The 17,768-nt window shown below is 39.5% G+C and overlaps 1 protein-coding gene across 2 annotated transcripts in view; it reads right to left on the bottom strand.

Moving 5' to 3' along the window:
• The window catches only part of ZZEF1 (zinc finger ZZ-type and EF-hand domain containing 1), a 56,107-nt gene that overhangs the window by 5,767 nt on the left and 32,572 nt on the right, over positions 1 to 17,768 (bottom strand). The window contains exons 33-51 of one of the 2 annotated variants that reach the window (XM_042025950.1): positions 17,138 to 17,267; positions 16,750 to 16,888; positions 16,391 to 16,556; positions 15,654 to 15,916; positions 14,515 to 14,687; positions 13,810 to 13,957; positions 13,113 to 13,252; positions 12,412 to 12,689; positions 11,183 to 11,357; positions 10,534 to 10,666; positions 9,343 to 9,539; positions 8,669 to 8,788; positions 7,551 to 7,739; positions 7,097 to 7,197; positions 6,453 to 6,588; positions 5,091 to 5,450; positions 3,081 to 3,224; positions 2,033 to 2,201; positions 52 to 150 (exon numbers count right to left, since the gene is read on the bottom strand). In XM_042025950.1, coding sequence (XP_041881884.1) covers positions 52 to 150; positions 2,033 to 2,201; positions 3,081 to 3,224; positions 5,091 to 5,450; positions 6,453 to 6,588; positions 7,097 to 7,197; positions 7,551 to 7,739; positions 8,669 to 8,788; positions 9,343 to 9,539; positions 10,534 to 10,666; positions 11,183 to 11,357; positions 12,412 to 12,689; positions 13,113 to 13,252; positions 13,810 to 13,957; positions 14,515 to 14,687; positions 15,654 to 15,916; positions 16,391 to 16,556; positions 16,750 to 16,888; positions 17,138 to 17,267 — 3,260 coding nt within the window. The remainder of the gene's footprint in view (positions 1 to 51; positions 151 to 2,032; positions 2,202 to 3,080; positions 3,225 to 5,090; positions 5,451 to 6,452; positions 6,589 to 7,096; positions 7,198 to 7,550; positions 7,740 to 8,668; positions 8,789 to 9,342; positions 9,540 to 10,533; positions 10,667 to 11,182; positions 11,358 to 12,411; positions 12,690 to 13,112; positions 13,253 to 13,809; positions 13,958 to 14,514; positions 14,688 to 15,653; positions 15,917 to 16,390; positions 16,557 to 16,749; positions 16,889 to 17,137; positions 17,268 to 17,768) is intronic. The other variant, XM_042025951.1, reaches the window with a different exon arrangement.

Here is a 17,768-nt window from a genome sequence, read left to right as displayed (position 1 = left end):
AGCGAAACGACTAAAAAAGGCCTTTTCCAAAACATTCTGAGCATCTCTTACCTGTCTGAAACCTTCCCAGATGACCTGCTGTCACCGTAAATTTATAACCCCACTCAGTGTTGCTCATGTCAGAAGTAAATCGGTAGTAGAGTGTGTCTCCTATGTGCAGGGAAGGAAGAAAGCCCACATTACTACCTTCTGAGTTAGTTTTGCCATCTCAAACACAATTTAAATGAAAACTCTGAAATTAATTAATCCTAGATGTCTTCATTCAACAGAGGTGGTCTTTTATTTTTTGGTAACTATGAAACACACAGAACAGGGTGACAAAGAGGAAGCTGAAGCAAAACCCACAATGGTTTCCCCTGTCTAAAGATACTGGATAGGAAGGATAATGTCTTTTAGGAAGAATAATGTCTTTTACATTTTTGACAACTAAATAGAGGAAATTAAAGAAATTCCATATTCTGCACATGTAACTTCACTTTTCCAATTGTGTTATTGGATCAGTTATGATTTATGAAAAAAGAACCCCTATATAGGCAGCCAAGTTCTTTACAACAACACTCGAATTCATTGGACAAAAGGTTTAAAATATTTGAAAGTAAAATTTTTACACATCAGAAAATTAAATTGAACATTTTTACTCTAGGGAAAAAAACTGTTAAACTTAATCACTTAAAACCAGAAGGACTATCAGAACATTTGACCACTTAACAATCAGGCAAAAAAGATTCAAAAGGTTTTTGTCATTGTAGCATCTACACCTTCAGAGATAAATCCTGGTAGCTGGCTGTAATGCTGCACAAAACATCTTCTTACCTACTGTGCTATGTAATATTAGAGCTGTTAAAACTTAAAATATCTTTCTGCCCCATGAAAAAGCCTGTCATCCTGGGACAAGCAGGCTAGTTTTCACTGGGAAGCAGAATTTTCAAAGTTTCATGAACAACAAAAATTTTGAAGACATTTTTTAGGATTTAGAAGGAAATATCTAAAAAAGAATTTCCCTTTTTATCATGAAATGGAGACAATGTTCTCTCCTACTCATAGGAGAAAGCCCTGCAATCAAATTAAAAGCCCAGAAGCCTTTAAATGTCTGTTTTCAGCTAAAACCTGTGGAAATCAAGAGCCTTAACGCAGACAGCCTAGGCTGGAAATGAACTTTCTTAAGGTGAAATTCAAGTTTCACAGCCAAAGCTGCTTTAAACACTGAGCCTCGAAGTTCAGCTCCTTGGCAAACCTCCACAACTATTTGGGGGGAAAAGGAAGACAGAAGTTCACAAAAATCTAAAACATTTCTACAGAACACACATTTGCTTCTAACTAGGACCTTGTAACTCAAACCCAGCACCTTGTAACCCGAATTGGTTTGCTAAGAAAGTTCCTAAATCTCTTTACAGGTGCTGACAGTACTTGAAGTCAATAGTTTCCTGCAGTGCCCCAGTGCTCAGGGGTTAAAACACTTTAAAATCAGAAGCAGGGGACTGTGCAGTCCTCGAGCTCCCTGGCATTTGCACTGTGCTCTCCCAAATGTGCTCAGAGAATCCAGAGTGCAGCTGGCAGTCAAATCCTGGGTTTTTTCCAGCTGTGCTCTGTGGCACCAGCTGCAGCCAAGGCGTTGGCACTGGTTCTCTCTGCTCAGAGCAGCAGCAGAGCACGGAGACAGAGATAAGCCCATCTTTTTTTTTTTTATTAAAAAATGTGCTTCCTGTGGAAAGTAAGACAAGGCATAAACAATGTAAGTGAGTATCGTGCAGAACAAGGACTGTGCTGGAACAGAACCAAGATCAAATTTGTTTCCAGTAGCTGAGTGCATGCTTTGACTGAGGGCTGGAAAGAAAAGGTCACAGCACAACAACAGATAAGCCACTTTTGAGAAACAAATGCAAGAGTAGCACGTGAGAGCAAACGGAGTGGGACAAGGAAAGGATTGGCTTTTTTCCTACACATCTCAGGAACATCCACATTTAACTCATCAGGAGTTTCTCTCAGGAGTCCCAGCAATATCCTATATAACCTTGAATCAGGGCATATTCACCTGGAAGCTCAAAATCAGTCCATTTCTGTGGAGACCCACTGAAGCTGTGCCGATCCTGCTGGAAATCACTGCTGCTGGACATGAGCAGCTCATCACAGCCCTCCTCTGTGTTACACTGAGAGTCAAACTTGATGGAGAGGTAGATAGCACCAGGAATGTGAACTTTATCCTGAGAAATAAACACAGCAGCTGTGTGTCCTGTCACACTGTACCACCCAGAACCCACTTAACTTTCACCATACAAACAAGCGAGATATAAAAAATATTACAGCATCTCCATGAGTAAAAAACTGTTTGATATTTTTACCCAGAGCTAATTTAACAAATGTAAAGCATGGCCTATTGTTCACATTAGCTGTTAAGCACGTAAAATTAATTGCCAGCAATGCTTTCCTTTTTCAAAAGCAGCAATTGTTGCTGATATTGATCTCACTGCCAGAACCTACGGGGTTATACGCATTTTAAAAATAAAAATCAGAAGAGTCAGAGCAGCAGGGAAAATTAAAATTAAAAATCCCAAGACTGCCCAGAGGCAATAATTACTTATGAAACTATATCAGAAAAATGCTTTCAAACAGTATCAAGAAAAGAAAATCAGAAAATCCCCTGTTTGTATCAGAGGAAGAGTCTCAAATGAGAAATACAAGAGAAGACACCACCCCTACTTTCATCTAACAGCACAAGGGAGTAACAGGCCAACTGAAACAAATCTTTGGATGGAAGGATAGATATGTTTGATCATTAAGGCCTTGAAACCATTTACAAATCTGATCTACTTCAAATACATGCACAGTAAAACCATGTAAGTTATGCACTTTTCATATGATTGAATTACAACAAATTGAACACGTGATTGAACACGTTTCTTTGCAGGGCAAGGCCTCAGCTATCTGACATCAGCCTTTCTCAAGCAAGACTGAACAGACTTCACAGCTGCTTCAAGCACAGGAGTCCCACAGATACCCATGTGGAACTCTGAGAGGCTTCTGCTCCAACTCCTTGGTGATTTCAGCTTCAAGTCATGCACTGCAATCCATGCCTGCCTCACCTCAAAGCTCGTGTTGTTGTTGTAAGGATGCTGAGATTCCCGCATCTGCACTGCCATCCCTGGCTCCTCCATGAACTGACAGGCTGTCAGGGCCATGGTCCCCAGCATGTTCTCCTTGCACCCGTGCAGCACTTTCTGGAGAATCTGGGGAGAAGCAACGTCATGTAAATACAATTTACCATCAAAAGAACATTTACAGCTGTACATGCTGATGGCTGACACGAGTCATGTCCAGCCACACAGTATTTTGCAAGAGGGAATCAATGTACCAGCAAGAAACAAGATAAATTCACAAATGATGCCTACCAAGTGTCATCTCCATAAGCACAGAAGATTTCATTCTGTCCTCTGTTCTGGATCTTTCATTCTTTATTTGATAAAAACATGGCAGATATTGGCTACATCTCTTCCCACAACTGCTAGAATCAAGGCTAATCCATAAAGTAATTAACAGCAAACTAAAGCTGTCATCAAGTAAGATAGACAACTTTGTTAACATACTAAACAGGCACCTTTGCCTTCTGTACCTACAGGTTTTGATTTGAATAGAATATGTCATACATTTTAGCCTTCAAAAATGTACAACTCTGTGCCTAAGAAGAAATGATTAAGTATCAATTAGGTGGCTGAAGTTTTGAAAGCAGCAGATGCACGTTTTCTGCCCTTAAAACCTCCCAAAAATGCCCTTTAATCTGTATCAGGACACACTAAATATAATTCAGAACCACCTGTGTCTCCCCTTTCCTTACTTTTTCAAAGTGCACAAAAGCCCTGAATGGAGAGTTCTGTTACTTGAGGCCCTTTCAGGTCATCAGAGCAACTCATTACATCTCTTCACCTGCCATCTCCTAACTCCTCCTATAAAATCTAATATACCAGCTCAGACCAGCAGGTTCATCTCCAAATCAGCCAAAAACTGATTTCTTGGGAGAAGGAATTTGAAAACCAAAGGCAGCATGTAGCAGTTCCCTGAATGCACTCCTTGCCTTGCACTTGCAGAACAGCCTAACACAAAGGCTACACTTTTGCATTTAATATGTCTTAATAGATTTTATTCTATCAGTTCATCCTGCCCTTTTCTGAACCCATTAAAACACCCTGGGGCAACAATTACCATGACATACTGTGTCAAGAACCTGTTCTTTTGGTTTGTTTTGGACCTGCCACTTATTACCTTAATCTGACACTCCTTTGTTTTCTTACTGGGAGGGCCAGTGAATAATACTTGCTCTTAGCTTTTGCATGCTATTTACTGCTTTAAATCTACAGAGAAAGAGGAACAGACTTTTCCATTACTCCTTCTCCCTCAATGCCCCACAGGGGAAAGATCCAGAATGTAGAAAATTAGTTGGTTCCTCATACTGAAATTATTCCATGGCTGTAATAACCCCTGCCATTCTTCTCTAGGCCTCTTCCAGCTGTACTGCATCTGTATTTTTTAATGAGATGAGGGAGTCACTGCAGTCCAAAAGACTGCACAGTATTGGTTCAGTGGTATATCAATGCCTTCTGCTTTATTTTTCATTCCTTCTTCGAAGATTCCCAGCACTTGATTTGCTTTGACTGCCGTGAAGCCTTGAGCTGACACTTTCATTACAATATTCTATTGTAATTCCAAGATCACTTCCACCACCAGCTCATCAGTGGAGTAGCAGGTATTACAATATACACATTGAGATCTAAGTAAAAGCAGCTTTTAAAAGGCACTGCCTATTTTACCAGTTTCTCTAGATTACCATCTAGATTGCCTATTTTCAAAACAGACTGCCTATTTTACCAATTTCTCTTTCGTAACTGAAAGAGCTCTCTCCACAGAGCTAGTTTTTCCATTTTCTGTTAACAAGATCAGCACATCAAGATACTGACAGATCCCAACTGGTTTTTCAGAACTAATTTAAATTTTGGAGTTTCAATTTAGTTAAAAAAAAGGAACTTCAAGTATTTTTGTTAGTCAGAGTCTCATGGCATGTAGGCACAGGTTTTGCTCACGTCTAAGTGAAATCCACTTACTCTTTCCCACAGCTGCTTCTCCTCTAGCTGCATCAGCATGTCCAGGATGTATGTCATATGGGCTGGGCCACTGAGGTCTAGGATTTCCTCATTTATTGCCACATCATCAGGCCACTCAGCTAACAAGGATGCCAGCACATGCCTGGCATACAGAACTGCAATTGCCTCATTCACACGATACAGGTAGTCCCTCACAGCCTTTTTACTCCTGGAGTCCAGCTCCTTGTGCAGGAGAATGGAACTCTTGGTGCGTCGCTGCTTGGCATAGCTGAGCTGCAGGTCACTCTCTGTGTTGGTGATGAGTTTCTGGGCAACAGGATTGGTTTCTTCTGTTGCTTTATCACAGAGTACAGGCTTTGACTGCAAGAAGAGAAATGCAAGTTTGAAAACAGGCTGTCAATAATTTACTGCCTTATGTTTGGATATCTGACCAGTCAAACTGCGAGCTGAACTTACAGATGAATTTTCCAAAAAACCGACAAAAGTGGGATCTCTCACACAGCTAGAGGGACATATTTCCTGAGAAACACTGTTTATGTCAGCAGACCTCACTATACACTGATGCATTTGTGCAAACAGCAGTTAGAGTTCTAACCAGAAGCGTTAGCTGAAGCTGACCTACAGAGGCAAAGCTAACCACGTGCCATGAAATGAGGCAAGTTGGGAGGGACTTTTGGAGATCACTTGGTCCAAATTTGACTTAAGGCTGAGATAACTTCAAAATCAGGGTATTGTCCAGTTAAGTTTGGATTATTTCCAGGAGTGTGTATTTCACAGCCTGTGCAGAAGCTGTTGAAAGGCCTATTTTTTTTTCTTATAATTATGTGAAACTGCTTCAGGAAGCTCCTTGCCCTTAGCTGTACAACTGATAAACAGCTGTGCTGGTGACACCACACGGCCAGGAACGAGCCCCCAAAATAAAGCAGAGCTGTGGGACCCTGCTATTGAATGCAAAACCTAAAGCTTGTGAGTGTAGTGTCTGTCTGCAAGAAAAATTCATTGCTTCCTTGTTCTGCTGAACTTACTGTAAGATAACAATGATATGCTGAAACAGTAGCATGGCATAAGCTTACAGCAATGAGATACAATCTCTCTTGTGTAAGGGGAGGAAATTACAGCCTGCAATCACAATTTGTTCTCCTGACCTGGGAATCAAGTTCTTTCTCTTCCTTAAGGAAGGAATAACAAGGAAGAAATACTTGCTTCTTGTACCTGCTCACTCATTTTGACATAAAACATTGGTAACAGATTATTTCAGATGTTTAAAAAAAGATTTCTCAGGTTTGAAGTTACTAAACAGAAGCTACTCAATGCCAAAATTCATTATTTCCCAATTGCTCCTGTTTGTAGAGATGTCCATACCAAACAGGGTAAGATGATCATATCTGTATCCACTGCCTTGGAACTCTGTTCCTCCAGCCTCAAGCGTTTGCTGGGCTGCCACTTCTGAGCCAGCGTCCGGATCCTCTCATCCGTTGTGATTACATCCCCATCAAACCTTAACAGAGGCAAAAGAAAATCAAAAATACACAAATGTGTTTCCAAAGTAATGCAAACTCAATTAGGGCAATTAAAAGCAAATTAAATCTTCCCACCTTCTGTTTTGGAAGGATTAAACTCTACCTATTTTTATCACGTTAACTTGTTCTAACAAGCCAAAGGATTTAAATGTTACAAAATCACTCATTTCTGTGAGAACATGGTGTCTCTGTGAGATGCTTTGAGTACCAGAAGCCACATGTGAGCTCTTGACTCTCTTCCTCAGTTCACAGAACTCAGAGCCATAGCAGCTCTTGATATGGGAGCTACCACATAAAGAAGAGCATGTGATGTGTTTCAGAAGATGCTGACTTGCTTCCATAAATACAACTTAGCAGGAGTTTATTTCCTTACTTTTTTAAACATGAAAACCAAATCTTATCCTCGGAAGAATTCCTATCCAACACCGAGAGGATTTTAGATTTTCACCCACCACTGTTCCTCTGCAGCACCCAGACTCTCCGTACCTCTTTTGAACTTCCAGGAAAAAAGAATCTGTTCTTTTCATCTGCAGCTCATACATGGCTCGAAGAATATGGAGAGGTGCATTAAGTGCATCGTGTGTCATCTGAGCAAGGAGCAAAAAGAAATGAAAAAAAAAACCAAACCGCATTAGAGGGGGAAAAGAAAGATGAGTTTCTTTAAGGATGACCTAGGCATTATTCTCCACTTTGTAGGTAGAGAATTAATGAACTTAATATCTGGATTAGCAATAATGAGAAGCAATTTAGCAACATACTGTATAATGATTTTGTAGCATTCATTAGTAGTTCTATTTTATTTTCTTTAAAGAATGATGCATTGAAATCATAGACCCATATTCTGTAAATCTAGAAGAAAAACAACCATATGAACTACCAAATGTTTTATGCAACTAGCAAATGCTCATTTACCCACAAGGAGGTAAAGTAATTTAAATACCAAGAAGCATATTTTGGTGGCTTCATCCAGGCCCTCCAGAGGATCAAGTTTATTCTGCTCTAAATCAACAGGACCAACAACAGGCTGCTCCACATCTTGATCTTGTTCCCTGTCTTCCAGTTCAGTATCCTCCTGTTCAGCCAGGGAACTGATATCTTGCTTTGAGGAATACAGCATTATTGACAAAATCTACACAGAAAAAAAGGTAGCATATAGTGTGAGACCTGTAGGTATGATTAGTTTATTGCAATCAGCATTTTAGAAGAACATTATCAGACTTGGACAGTGCTTAACACATGCTATTTTACAAAGAAGCAACACCTAAAAAGAGAAAACAACCCCCAAAACACAAACCAAAACCATTTCCCACTTCACTAATGAGTTACACCTTCCATGCTGCTGCAAAGACAACTTCACTGATTAGCTGAAAGTGCAGAGAAAGTTGAGAAAATAATTTTTTAACCATTTCAGTACATCAAAGATTTGAAGATTCCCAGACAAAAACAGAGCAAAGGTAACTATCACCAAAATGCCACTAATGCCCCTACATACCCTTCTCCTTTGAAAACAGCCCTTTGGCTTTAGCATAGTCCTAAATATGAATTAACACAACTCCTGCCTAAGATAAAACATAACTAATAGTTGAACCACATTTACCTTTCAGCAATTAACAACTACCGTGAAAGAATATGCCCACATGTGCATTGATCTCCCCACCTGCACTGCAGCAAAACCTGGTGCAAATCATGCTTTTCATGGATATTTTCTAAATTGAAGAATGGAATTTTCAAGAACAATCTAAATAAAATCCATTAAACAATCTGAGTAGGTGAGGAATGTCTCATCTGCAAATTTTTTTCCAAATAAAATCAGATTAGTGGAAAACCAGTTCCTGTTTCAAAGAATTTAGACTATTACCTACATGATTATGATGGGCAGAAGGAGGCAGATTCAGGGACACAGTTAAGTGAACATTTTTTAAATTAGAGATAATTAATTAATTAATTAATTAATTAGAGATAATATTGAGTGTTTCTTCCCAGGAGGGCAGTGCACTGCTATAACCTTTCAGGCCACTGTGTGAAGCCTGATTTTTTACAAAATGTCACTTTTCTTACCTCCAAGTCTCGGAGAAGCCAAGTCTTACTGAAGCCAGTTCCTTTGCTACACTTCTTCACTAGAAGTTTGAGTAAACCAGACTGCAGAAAGGCAGCTTGGATCTCCTTAAATCCATGAATCTGCACACATAGACACACACACAAATAAAGAACTAAGTAAGGAACAATGCATCACAGTGCCTGCAAGGCACACAGCCTCGGGTGAATTTCCTGCCCAGATGAACTACACGGGGAATCTTTTTCTTTCATTTCCCTAAAATAAAAATCACTACTTCAAATCCCTTAGGGGTATCATCTATGACATGCACAGAGTGGTAACTGAGTATCTGTTTTGATCTGACAGTCCAAAAAAAAAAAAAAAAAAAACTTCAGGAGTGAGAGAAGTGAACTTCACTCCATAAAACGTTACCTCTACAAATTTCTTCCTGCACTCTCCTGAATGGCTGGCCCCCACAGAGGAGAAGCAAAACAGCTTCCAGCTCAGACTCACAAAAGCTATTTAAAGCCCAACAACAACATTTTCAGCTCCCTACAGACTGGGCATAAAGGGATCCAGCTGTGAGAGAAATACTCTTGTGGTAATTCCCCAGTGCGCTCAGTCAATACCCAAGCTCCTGTAGCACAGGGTAGAACATCAGTTTTTATTTCTCTATCATATTTTATGTGCCAGGTACCTTCAGAGTTCTGTAAAGGCCCTTCAGAGCGAGCGACAAGACCCAAGTTGTTTCCACTGCCTCAGCATAGCTACTGTCCATGCTGGTCTGCAGGAGGTGGGTGGAGATGAGGACAAAGTGCTGCAGGTACTGTCTCAGCTGGGTCTGGGAATCACTGCCTTCTTGCCCACATTTCTGAATCAACTGATAGTCTTTCACTACAAGAGAGAGAAAATACAATTCACTTGGTTGACTTCAAAATGTTGTGGAGTCATCTCTTAGATATGAGTAGGTTGAGACATGAGACATCCTTACATCAATTATGTTCTAATAAAGGTCTTATACAAAAATTATCTCAGATTCCCTGAACAGTCAAGAAAGTATTTCATTTTTCAGTACAAGTTTCTTAACATCTATTCCCATGTCACTTCTGGCAACAACACATATTTGCAGGTTAGCAGTACAGCATGCAAAGCAGCCCATGTTGTATTTTACAATTCAAATGGGGAAAATTCTGACCTGCAATTAATATGATGAAATAAATATTGCTGACCTTACTGTTTAAAATGTCAATAGTTAAACAAAAAGAAAAGCTTTTATATTCAAATCTTCCTTCAATATCAAAAAGCAGTTTAGTCTGTTGATTTTTCCAAATGTCTTTTACACAACTTCAGTAGTCAAATCTTAGGACAACCTTTGCTTTATTAACTTCACAATATTAGGTCATACAAAACAAAAAGCCCTTGCTCCTAAAAATCCAACTGATTTGTTGTATATTAAATGTTTCACTTGGTCTCAAATTTTAGGGATAGCCATACTGTTTTTAAACTAGCAATTATTTTACAACATTAAGCACACGTTTGTAAAGGGTAAGACACAAGCAGTACACAAATATTGAAACAGAAACAACTGCTTCATCAAAAGCCTATTTCTGAGATTTCTCAGTTACCAGAATAGTCTCAAGAGTTTTCTAAATCCTTTTCTGAATAAAGATAATTGAAATAATTACTGCAGAAGCTTCGCAATTTGGCAGTGACTTGCAAGCAGAATTTGGTAACCTATGAGCAGAAAGTCAGGCAACTTACTAATAATGGAATTCAAACTCTGCAGACCTGCACAGAGTGGTCTAGTTAACATTTGCTTTTGGGTATCCATAACAAACTGTAAGGAAATACTTTGTGATTCTCTGATAAAACAAAAATGTCACAGAACCTGTTTTTCTCTTTCGGGTTTTGATGTCTACAACCACTGCCCTGTTTTTCTCAGTGAAGTGCTTCAGGATGATCACGTTATGAGGCTCGTTAGCATTATCCATGTACACAGAACGAGTGCCCATACACAGCACCTGAAATGGCAGCAGAACTTCAGTTAGGATTTGGAACACTTATTTACAAATACACAGCCATGTCTTATATTGGTTATATTTGCTTATTCTTGGTATTGTATTTTTTAGCTGAACCATTGCTTGCTGCCAGGTATTTGCTGATCTTTAGAAAATGGCAGTTCGAGTCTATAGAAGAAATGCCTACAACAACCAACTTAATGTTACATAGGCAATGTATCAGTTATGAACATCAAGATGGAGAATGGACTGTTTTGCTTGTACAAAAGTCCTTTTTGATACTCAATGAAGCTGGTTTGCTTGTAGCAGTTATAAAGAAATGCCAGGCAAAACCAGCTCATTATTCCTCATTAGACCGACGTTAATTGCGCACAAGTGAAAAGATGCAAACTCTGACACACACCAGGTTTTGAGAGTTTATACAGGGTGTCCCCAACTGATGGAATCCAGAGTATTTAGAAAGAGACACCTAAAAGCTTTAACCAATTTCGTTTCCTTTAAGACTGACAGGCCACTTACCTCAGGAAAGCCAACCAGCACCAACAAAGTGAAGATGTTGGTGTGCTTTAGCTGGAAGGGCAGCTGCTTAACGCAGTGGTCAGTGAAAGCAGCGATCACATCGTGCCACTGCGCAGAGGCGTTCAGAGAGCGAAGGATGTCAGCCATGGAGCTCGCCCAGTCCAGACCTACACGACTGCAAAGCAAGAGCAGGCTGCATTAGGAGGGCTGACTGCAGACTTACCTGAAGCTATTTTTCCTCAAGACAGCATATCACTGGTAATCTGGCACAGCTGCAGCTTTCAAATCATTAGGGAACTGTTTTTCTAAATACTTGAAGCTTTCATGCCAGCTGACACATGAATTCTGCTTTGTTTGCCATAGAGCATAAATACTACTCTGTTTTCTGAGAGCACTTACAGTCCCAAATCAAAGTGTGCCTGAACATTGCCACTGTTAATTCTCAATTTTAGTTTAGAATTCAGAAGTTTCTGTTTGTGTGGCAGCAAGAGGTTTATTTCCCATGTATGTGACTACCTGCTTACTCTGTGGATCACACAAATAACCTACAGGGACTGGTCTCCTCACACTAAAGTTAGTTTTTGAGAAAATCCTTTCCCTCAGCTTATGATCTGGATATTCTGCCTTTAAATTTCATATGCTTTCCTATTTGTTTATGAACTCCCCCCTGTAAAACACAGCTACAGTAAAAAATAAGTCACATTTAACGGGCATGACATTAATCTCAGAATGCTCGAGTGCTTTCTCAGGATCTTCAAAATCAGTCCCTCCCTGATGTTTCCAGTGCTATTTTGCTATAAAAAACCCTTTCTCTCAAATACTCTCAGACAGAAGGGCCACATCCAGAACTCAGCACTGGTGATAGTTACATGACACACCCTCGTCCTTTCCCAAGTTACACAAGGGATTTGTAACTATGTGAGAGAAATAATGTCACACAAAAAATAAAGGACTGTATTTTTGGTTTTCCTCGTAGTTTCCAAACCTCACTTCCTCCTCCATGACATGCTGTGTAGGTAAGCACAGGAAATCAGGCCACTCTTCAGCAGCCAGCCTTCTTCTGGAAGGAAATTAAGATTCCCACTGCAACAAGGGCTGCAGACGGTAAGCTCCTCCATGACCAGGGTACAGGTTTAATTACCTTTCTATTAAAAAGCCTCTGTGCACAAGGCACACATGAAAACAACTGTTCAGCAGAGATTAACTAATTGGGTTAAGGTAAGAAGCACCTGTCTAAACACACAGCTCCCAGACTGAACAGAAGATGAGTTGTTTTCCATCCTTCTGGCACTGTAGACCCATCTCCTGGTACAAACAAATTATGTTTGGCTGAAAGGATTTTAGTCACAGCAGCATCCACTTCTGCAGGCATAAGCCTGAGGATTAACTGGCCCAGAAGTCCCAAGGTTAAATGATAAGTTTCATTCAGGTGGCCAGCATTTGAGATTACAACATGAAACATCAGTGGAAGTATTTGCTCCAGGTTGATCAGAGACATTGTGGAGCCCTGTGGAGAGAGAAAAATCTCAGTGAGGCAGGGAAAGAAAACAAGATTTTTAGTCAAAGTCAGCACATGCAAAAGCTTCTGTTCTAAAGGTCTTTCAAATGGGACAAAAGGAATGAGAGACTATGTTCCTACTTTGGTTACTGGCCTGTTAGTGTGACCTGACATGTGAAGCTAAACTGAAGATTTAAACTCTGCTGAACAGTTAGGACACCACCTCACAGATAGAAAAATTCCCTTCCCTCTCCTCCACCCAGAAACAAGCCCTTACACTCCTTAGTGATGTCAATGTCTGATGACATTCTAATTCACAGTTCCTAACATGTAAGCAACAAGGGCCCATATCCCACATTTAATTCCTATGAATTTTATTCATGTTATTTGTGCACCTAGAAAACTACCCAGATGGAAGTAAAAAGAACTAACTGATTTGAAAGGTGGTAACATAGCTGCCAGCAATCCCAGAATCCTCTTCTGAGAGCATTCAGCAAAAACTTGTTCCTGGCTCTGTATTAAAACCTTCTCTGTTGGCTTTTGGGCCAAATCCTCTGAGAGGGAGTCACCTGCTTTTAAATAAAAACAAAAGAAGAAAATCCCCTAAGTGACATTAAAAATAAAAGAAATAAGTGATAGCTTAATTTTTATAATCCAAATCGAAAAATAAATAGAAATTATAAAAAGAAGTATTACAATTTGAAAATAAAGTCTTTATAAAAGTGTAGGGAAGACAGAAGGCAAAGAAATTTATACCATCTAGTAAAAACATATAAAGGACAGTGCTACAGACAGATCCATTTAACTATCATAATTCTTACAATCCCAGTCTTTAACAGGATAACACAATTTCTGCTTCCAAGTGCATCAGAACACACAAATGTTGTGTTAGCCCAACAGGAATGATAATCTCTGTAGATGGATAAATATTTGTGGAAATCTACTCCGATTCCCAGACTCCTTTAAACCAACTGCAAGGCAGTTGTTCAAAGCAATGTCTGGCAGGTTTTCACAAAGCAGAGAGACATTTGAAAATACACAAAACTGGATTAGGAATAAAAAGGACAGCTGTTTGTTTGCAGATGAATGGGTATTTCTGTAACAGGGAAAATGAAAAATCATTTTTTACCTGTTGGAGGAACATTCCTATCCACAGACAAGTCTGACTCTTGTCTCACAACAGCTTTCTTTGCAGAGATAGCTTTGATTTCAATTTCTTGTTTTCCTACTTTATCTTCTGGAGGAGACTGGATTTCCTTGTGAGTATCTCCTTTCCCCTAAAAATAAAACAAAAGTACTAAAAGATTAAAACAAAATTTAATATCTGCAGGAACAAACATGGAAAGAAGTCAGTCATCTGCACTTGACAAACATTTTCCTTTGAGTATCAAAACATTTTACTGAAGAATGTATTGATGTATTCATGTCTTAAGCTTCCATACAATTAAATTATGGTTTTTTATTTTGCTCATATCTCTCTGCATAAAATTATTACACTACAATAGTTTTGAACACTGTATAAAAGTGTAGGAAAGTCATTCTCCTACTTAACAGTGCTAACAACCAGGGGAAACGACAGCTCTTTCACAAAAAATGAGACATGCCTCTCTCCCCCAACACTTTTGTGAATCAGTTCGGAACAAGAAGTTTTTGATCAGCCAGATCTAATGAAAAAGACAACTGTCCCTTGCCCCTCAACTTTTACCTATAAATGAAATCATTACTATTCCTTATTTCAGTCCCCCATACAGAATAGGCCGTTTGAACATCTGAAGATGCCTAATACCAGATCACATATCTGATATCAGTAGTTCTGGAAATAACAGGTACTTACACCACGATGCACCAAAGAGCCTGTGCTGGGTTTCTCATCTCTTCCCTTCCCTGCTTCATCACCAGGATGACTTTTTGGAGCACTGTCTGTTGGAGGACTGCCTGAAACAGTGTCATTCTCTGAGAAAGTCTCATCTTCTGGTAACATGCAGAGGAGAGCTAAGTTTTTCAGTCCTGGGAGCATGAAAGTTGTAAAAGTTATTTAGCTGTTGAGTGGTAAGACAGACAAAAAGCAGAACTGAAACACTTTAAAAGAGAACTGCAAACTTCTCACACACTTCTTTTGAACATTAACTCCATCAAAAACATGTTTTCCATCAGGCTCATATAATTATGTAGTTCCATTAAATACTAGTCATGGACAGGTGGTGACATCTTCCACCTCAAAGATGCCATTGGGGTAGAGGTCTTAATTTAAGAAAGCAGTAGAGTGTAAATTATGAATAGCAAATGAAATTTGTCTTATTTTTCAATCTTCTGACCTCTTGCACAATAGAACTGTATACTGTAAACAGATTAATTAATGAATGTGCACAAGTATTTGGTAGTGGTGTTATTTCAGCTGTATTACAGCTGCTCACAAAAACTACCAACAAACTTATTTTAATTTTGGTCTAGAATTTTTGATACATTCACCATAGGTCCCAATTATATCCCCCTATTTTCTGTACCAGATTTTTGTTCACAGAAACCTCCATTTCCAGACAAATGAACACCACTGCCAGAAATTTATACCACAAACACAGTTAAAAATCTCTTCGTAAGAGGTGCAGAACAAAAAGGTTTTCCACCAAGTTATTTGTTGTCCTTCAGCTGTCAGTGATACATTAGTAACAGAACATGAAGCTGTACTGACTGATCCCTTTACAACAGCTAAGATGGAAAAAAAAACAACTACAGACTTGCCAAGTTGTCTCCAATGTTTATGTAAGCATAAAATTAATTTTCTCAAGCACTCAATTTTCCATGTTCCAATGACCCTGAACGACACTTGTTCTACATTTGCTTTCTACATAAACAGTTATTCTCAGTGAAGTACACAGTAGCTTCCCCTTTCCTTTGGAAACTTTGAAGTGAGTAACCACAGACATTTCTGACACTGGTAGAAAGCATTGTTCAGAGCAGGAGGAGCTGACTCACCTTTTCCGTGCTGTGCTTTCATCAGGCAGTCCCCAATGAGCTGAATGCACTGATGCTGCAGAACTCTGGCATGACTGAGGACCTGGGGATCCAGTTTCTCTCCTTCTACTTCCTCCCCATTTGCCAGATCTGCGCTGTAGAGAGTCAAGGCAGCAAACAGCAGCCAGGAATAATTGTGGACATAGGGCTGGATGAGGCGCTGCCGGTCGCTGATTCGGATGGTCACCATGGGATACACCGTGATGCTGTGGGTGGGCAAGTGGCTGGAAGGAGAAGGGACAACATTTAGGAATGCAAGCTGGTGTTTTGCTAACCAACATAGCCAGTCAGTCAACACAAAACATCTTCAACAGGAAACCACTTAAAACCCAACACTTTCCAGAGGTTCAAACTGTGCACCTGGTTTTTATGACCTCTGGTGTCAAGCACTGAAATTGTTTTCCACAGCAGTGATCATCTCTTCTATCCTGTCATACAGGACTGGTAACTCCTTCTGCAGCTTTCCTAGCCACATCCAGAAAACAATTGCTACCAAGTGACTTCAGAGGTTGAGGCAGGTTTCCAGACTTTTTTGCTGAACTGGTCCTACGTAGCTTTGTTTCCCCAAAGGACACCAAGGAGATGTTCTGATGTCAGACACGGCTTTATAGGAAGCACCGTGAGAATGACTGATTGTATTTAGCTACTAAATATTGTCTTACTGCCACGTGGGGGAAAGCAAATCACATTTTTAATACCTGTCAGAGTATTTCTTTGCATGATAGCATCCATAGCAAAGGTCAAAGTCATCACACACATTGCAGTTCATTCTCCGACCTATGATAACTCCTTGGCAGTGATCACAGGCATATTCCATGTTCACCATTTCATGGTCATCCTCATGTCCTTCAGGTTTAACTCCACCTGTAAAGAAAGATTTCCCTGTAAAATCTTTTTGGGAAAGGCCCTTTCCTAATTTCAAGTTCACATACATATTAGGGAAAGAAAAGTTAAACATTTCCAAAGAAAAGTGTTTGACTTTATTTTGTGTATAATTTACAAGATGCTACTTTGGTTTCAAACACAGGGTTTTGAGGGGTTATTTAATGGTTCTTACCAAGGAAACAAGTTTTACACAGATCCATGTCATTGCACTGCAGACAGCGGTAGCGATGCCACGGTGCAATTTCATCACATCCATCACAGGATATGTCCACGTTTAACAGGTCACAGTAACGAGCAACAAACATGTGCATCTACAGCAAAAAAATCAACACAGTTACTTGAGTATTATTTTCTGACTTTGAGAAAGCCTCAGACAGAAAGCAGAACACTTCCCCTGCCAAAAATGAAGGGGGATCTTTTAATCATTTTAGACTCTTGAAAGTCTACAGAGATCCAACTCATAAAAATTCATTATAAACCAGATTCCTTTCTCCCCTTTTGGCTTATAGAGGTCTCTTATTTATCCCTTCTGCAGATAAATATACAAAACATGAGGTCACCTTTCTCTGCTTCTCTGGCTCAGCTTGAGCTATCTTTTCATACCAGGTCTCAAACATTACATCCTGACATTCATCCATCCATTCACAGTTTTGCTTGTAGTCTGCAATTTCATCTTCTTCACTCCACTGACTAAAAGAAAAGCAAGCTTAAAATTAAGTTTGAATGCAATCAGGATTCCCTTTAATAAAGCTTTACGTTTTAATGAAGAACAAAGTGCTACAATATGCTAATAAAACCAGAATTATTCACTTGGTTAATAAATGACCATACAGACACCTGCTTCTTGCCTCTGTGACATGCTTTTAAATACATACGGGGACCATAATGCAAAAATCAGGAAAACCTACTCTTACAAAACAGCTTTTGGAATGCTGGCAGATCAGATTAGATGTTTTCAGGTTTTTTGGCCTTCACATTTGCTCATGTGCAAGTACAACTACTATAAAATTGCCACATGAAGGTGTTAAAAACATTTAACATTCATCAAGGCAAGAAACAGCATTATCTACCTCCTGCTACACTGCCAAACAAGCGAAGTGTTCCAGTAGTAATCAGGTTAAAGATAAAATTTCCATGGTTTTTGCACTAGCAAAAAAAATTCAAATACTTCAGTTAAGCCACTGGATACTG

This window comes from Corvus kubaryi, unplaced genomic scaffold, assembly GCF_017639235.1.
Source record: "Corvus kubaryi isolate FWS band 111438036 unplaced genomic scaffold, C.kubaryi_AGA036_p1.0 37284, whole genome shotgun sequence".
Lineage (NCBI taxonomy): Eukaryota > Metazoa > Chordata > Aves > Passeriformes > Corvidae > Corvus > Corvus kubaryi.
Note: the sequence above shows the minus strand (reverse complement) of the source record. Positions and strands in the feature narration are given on the sequence as shown.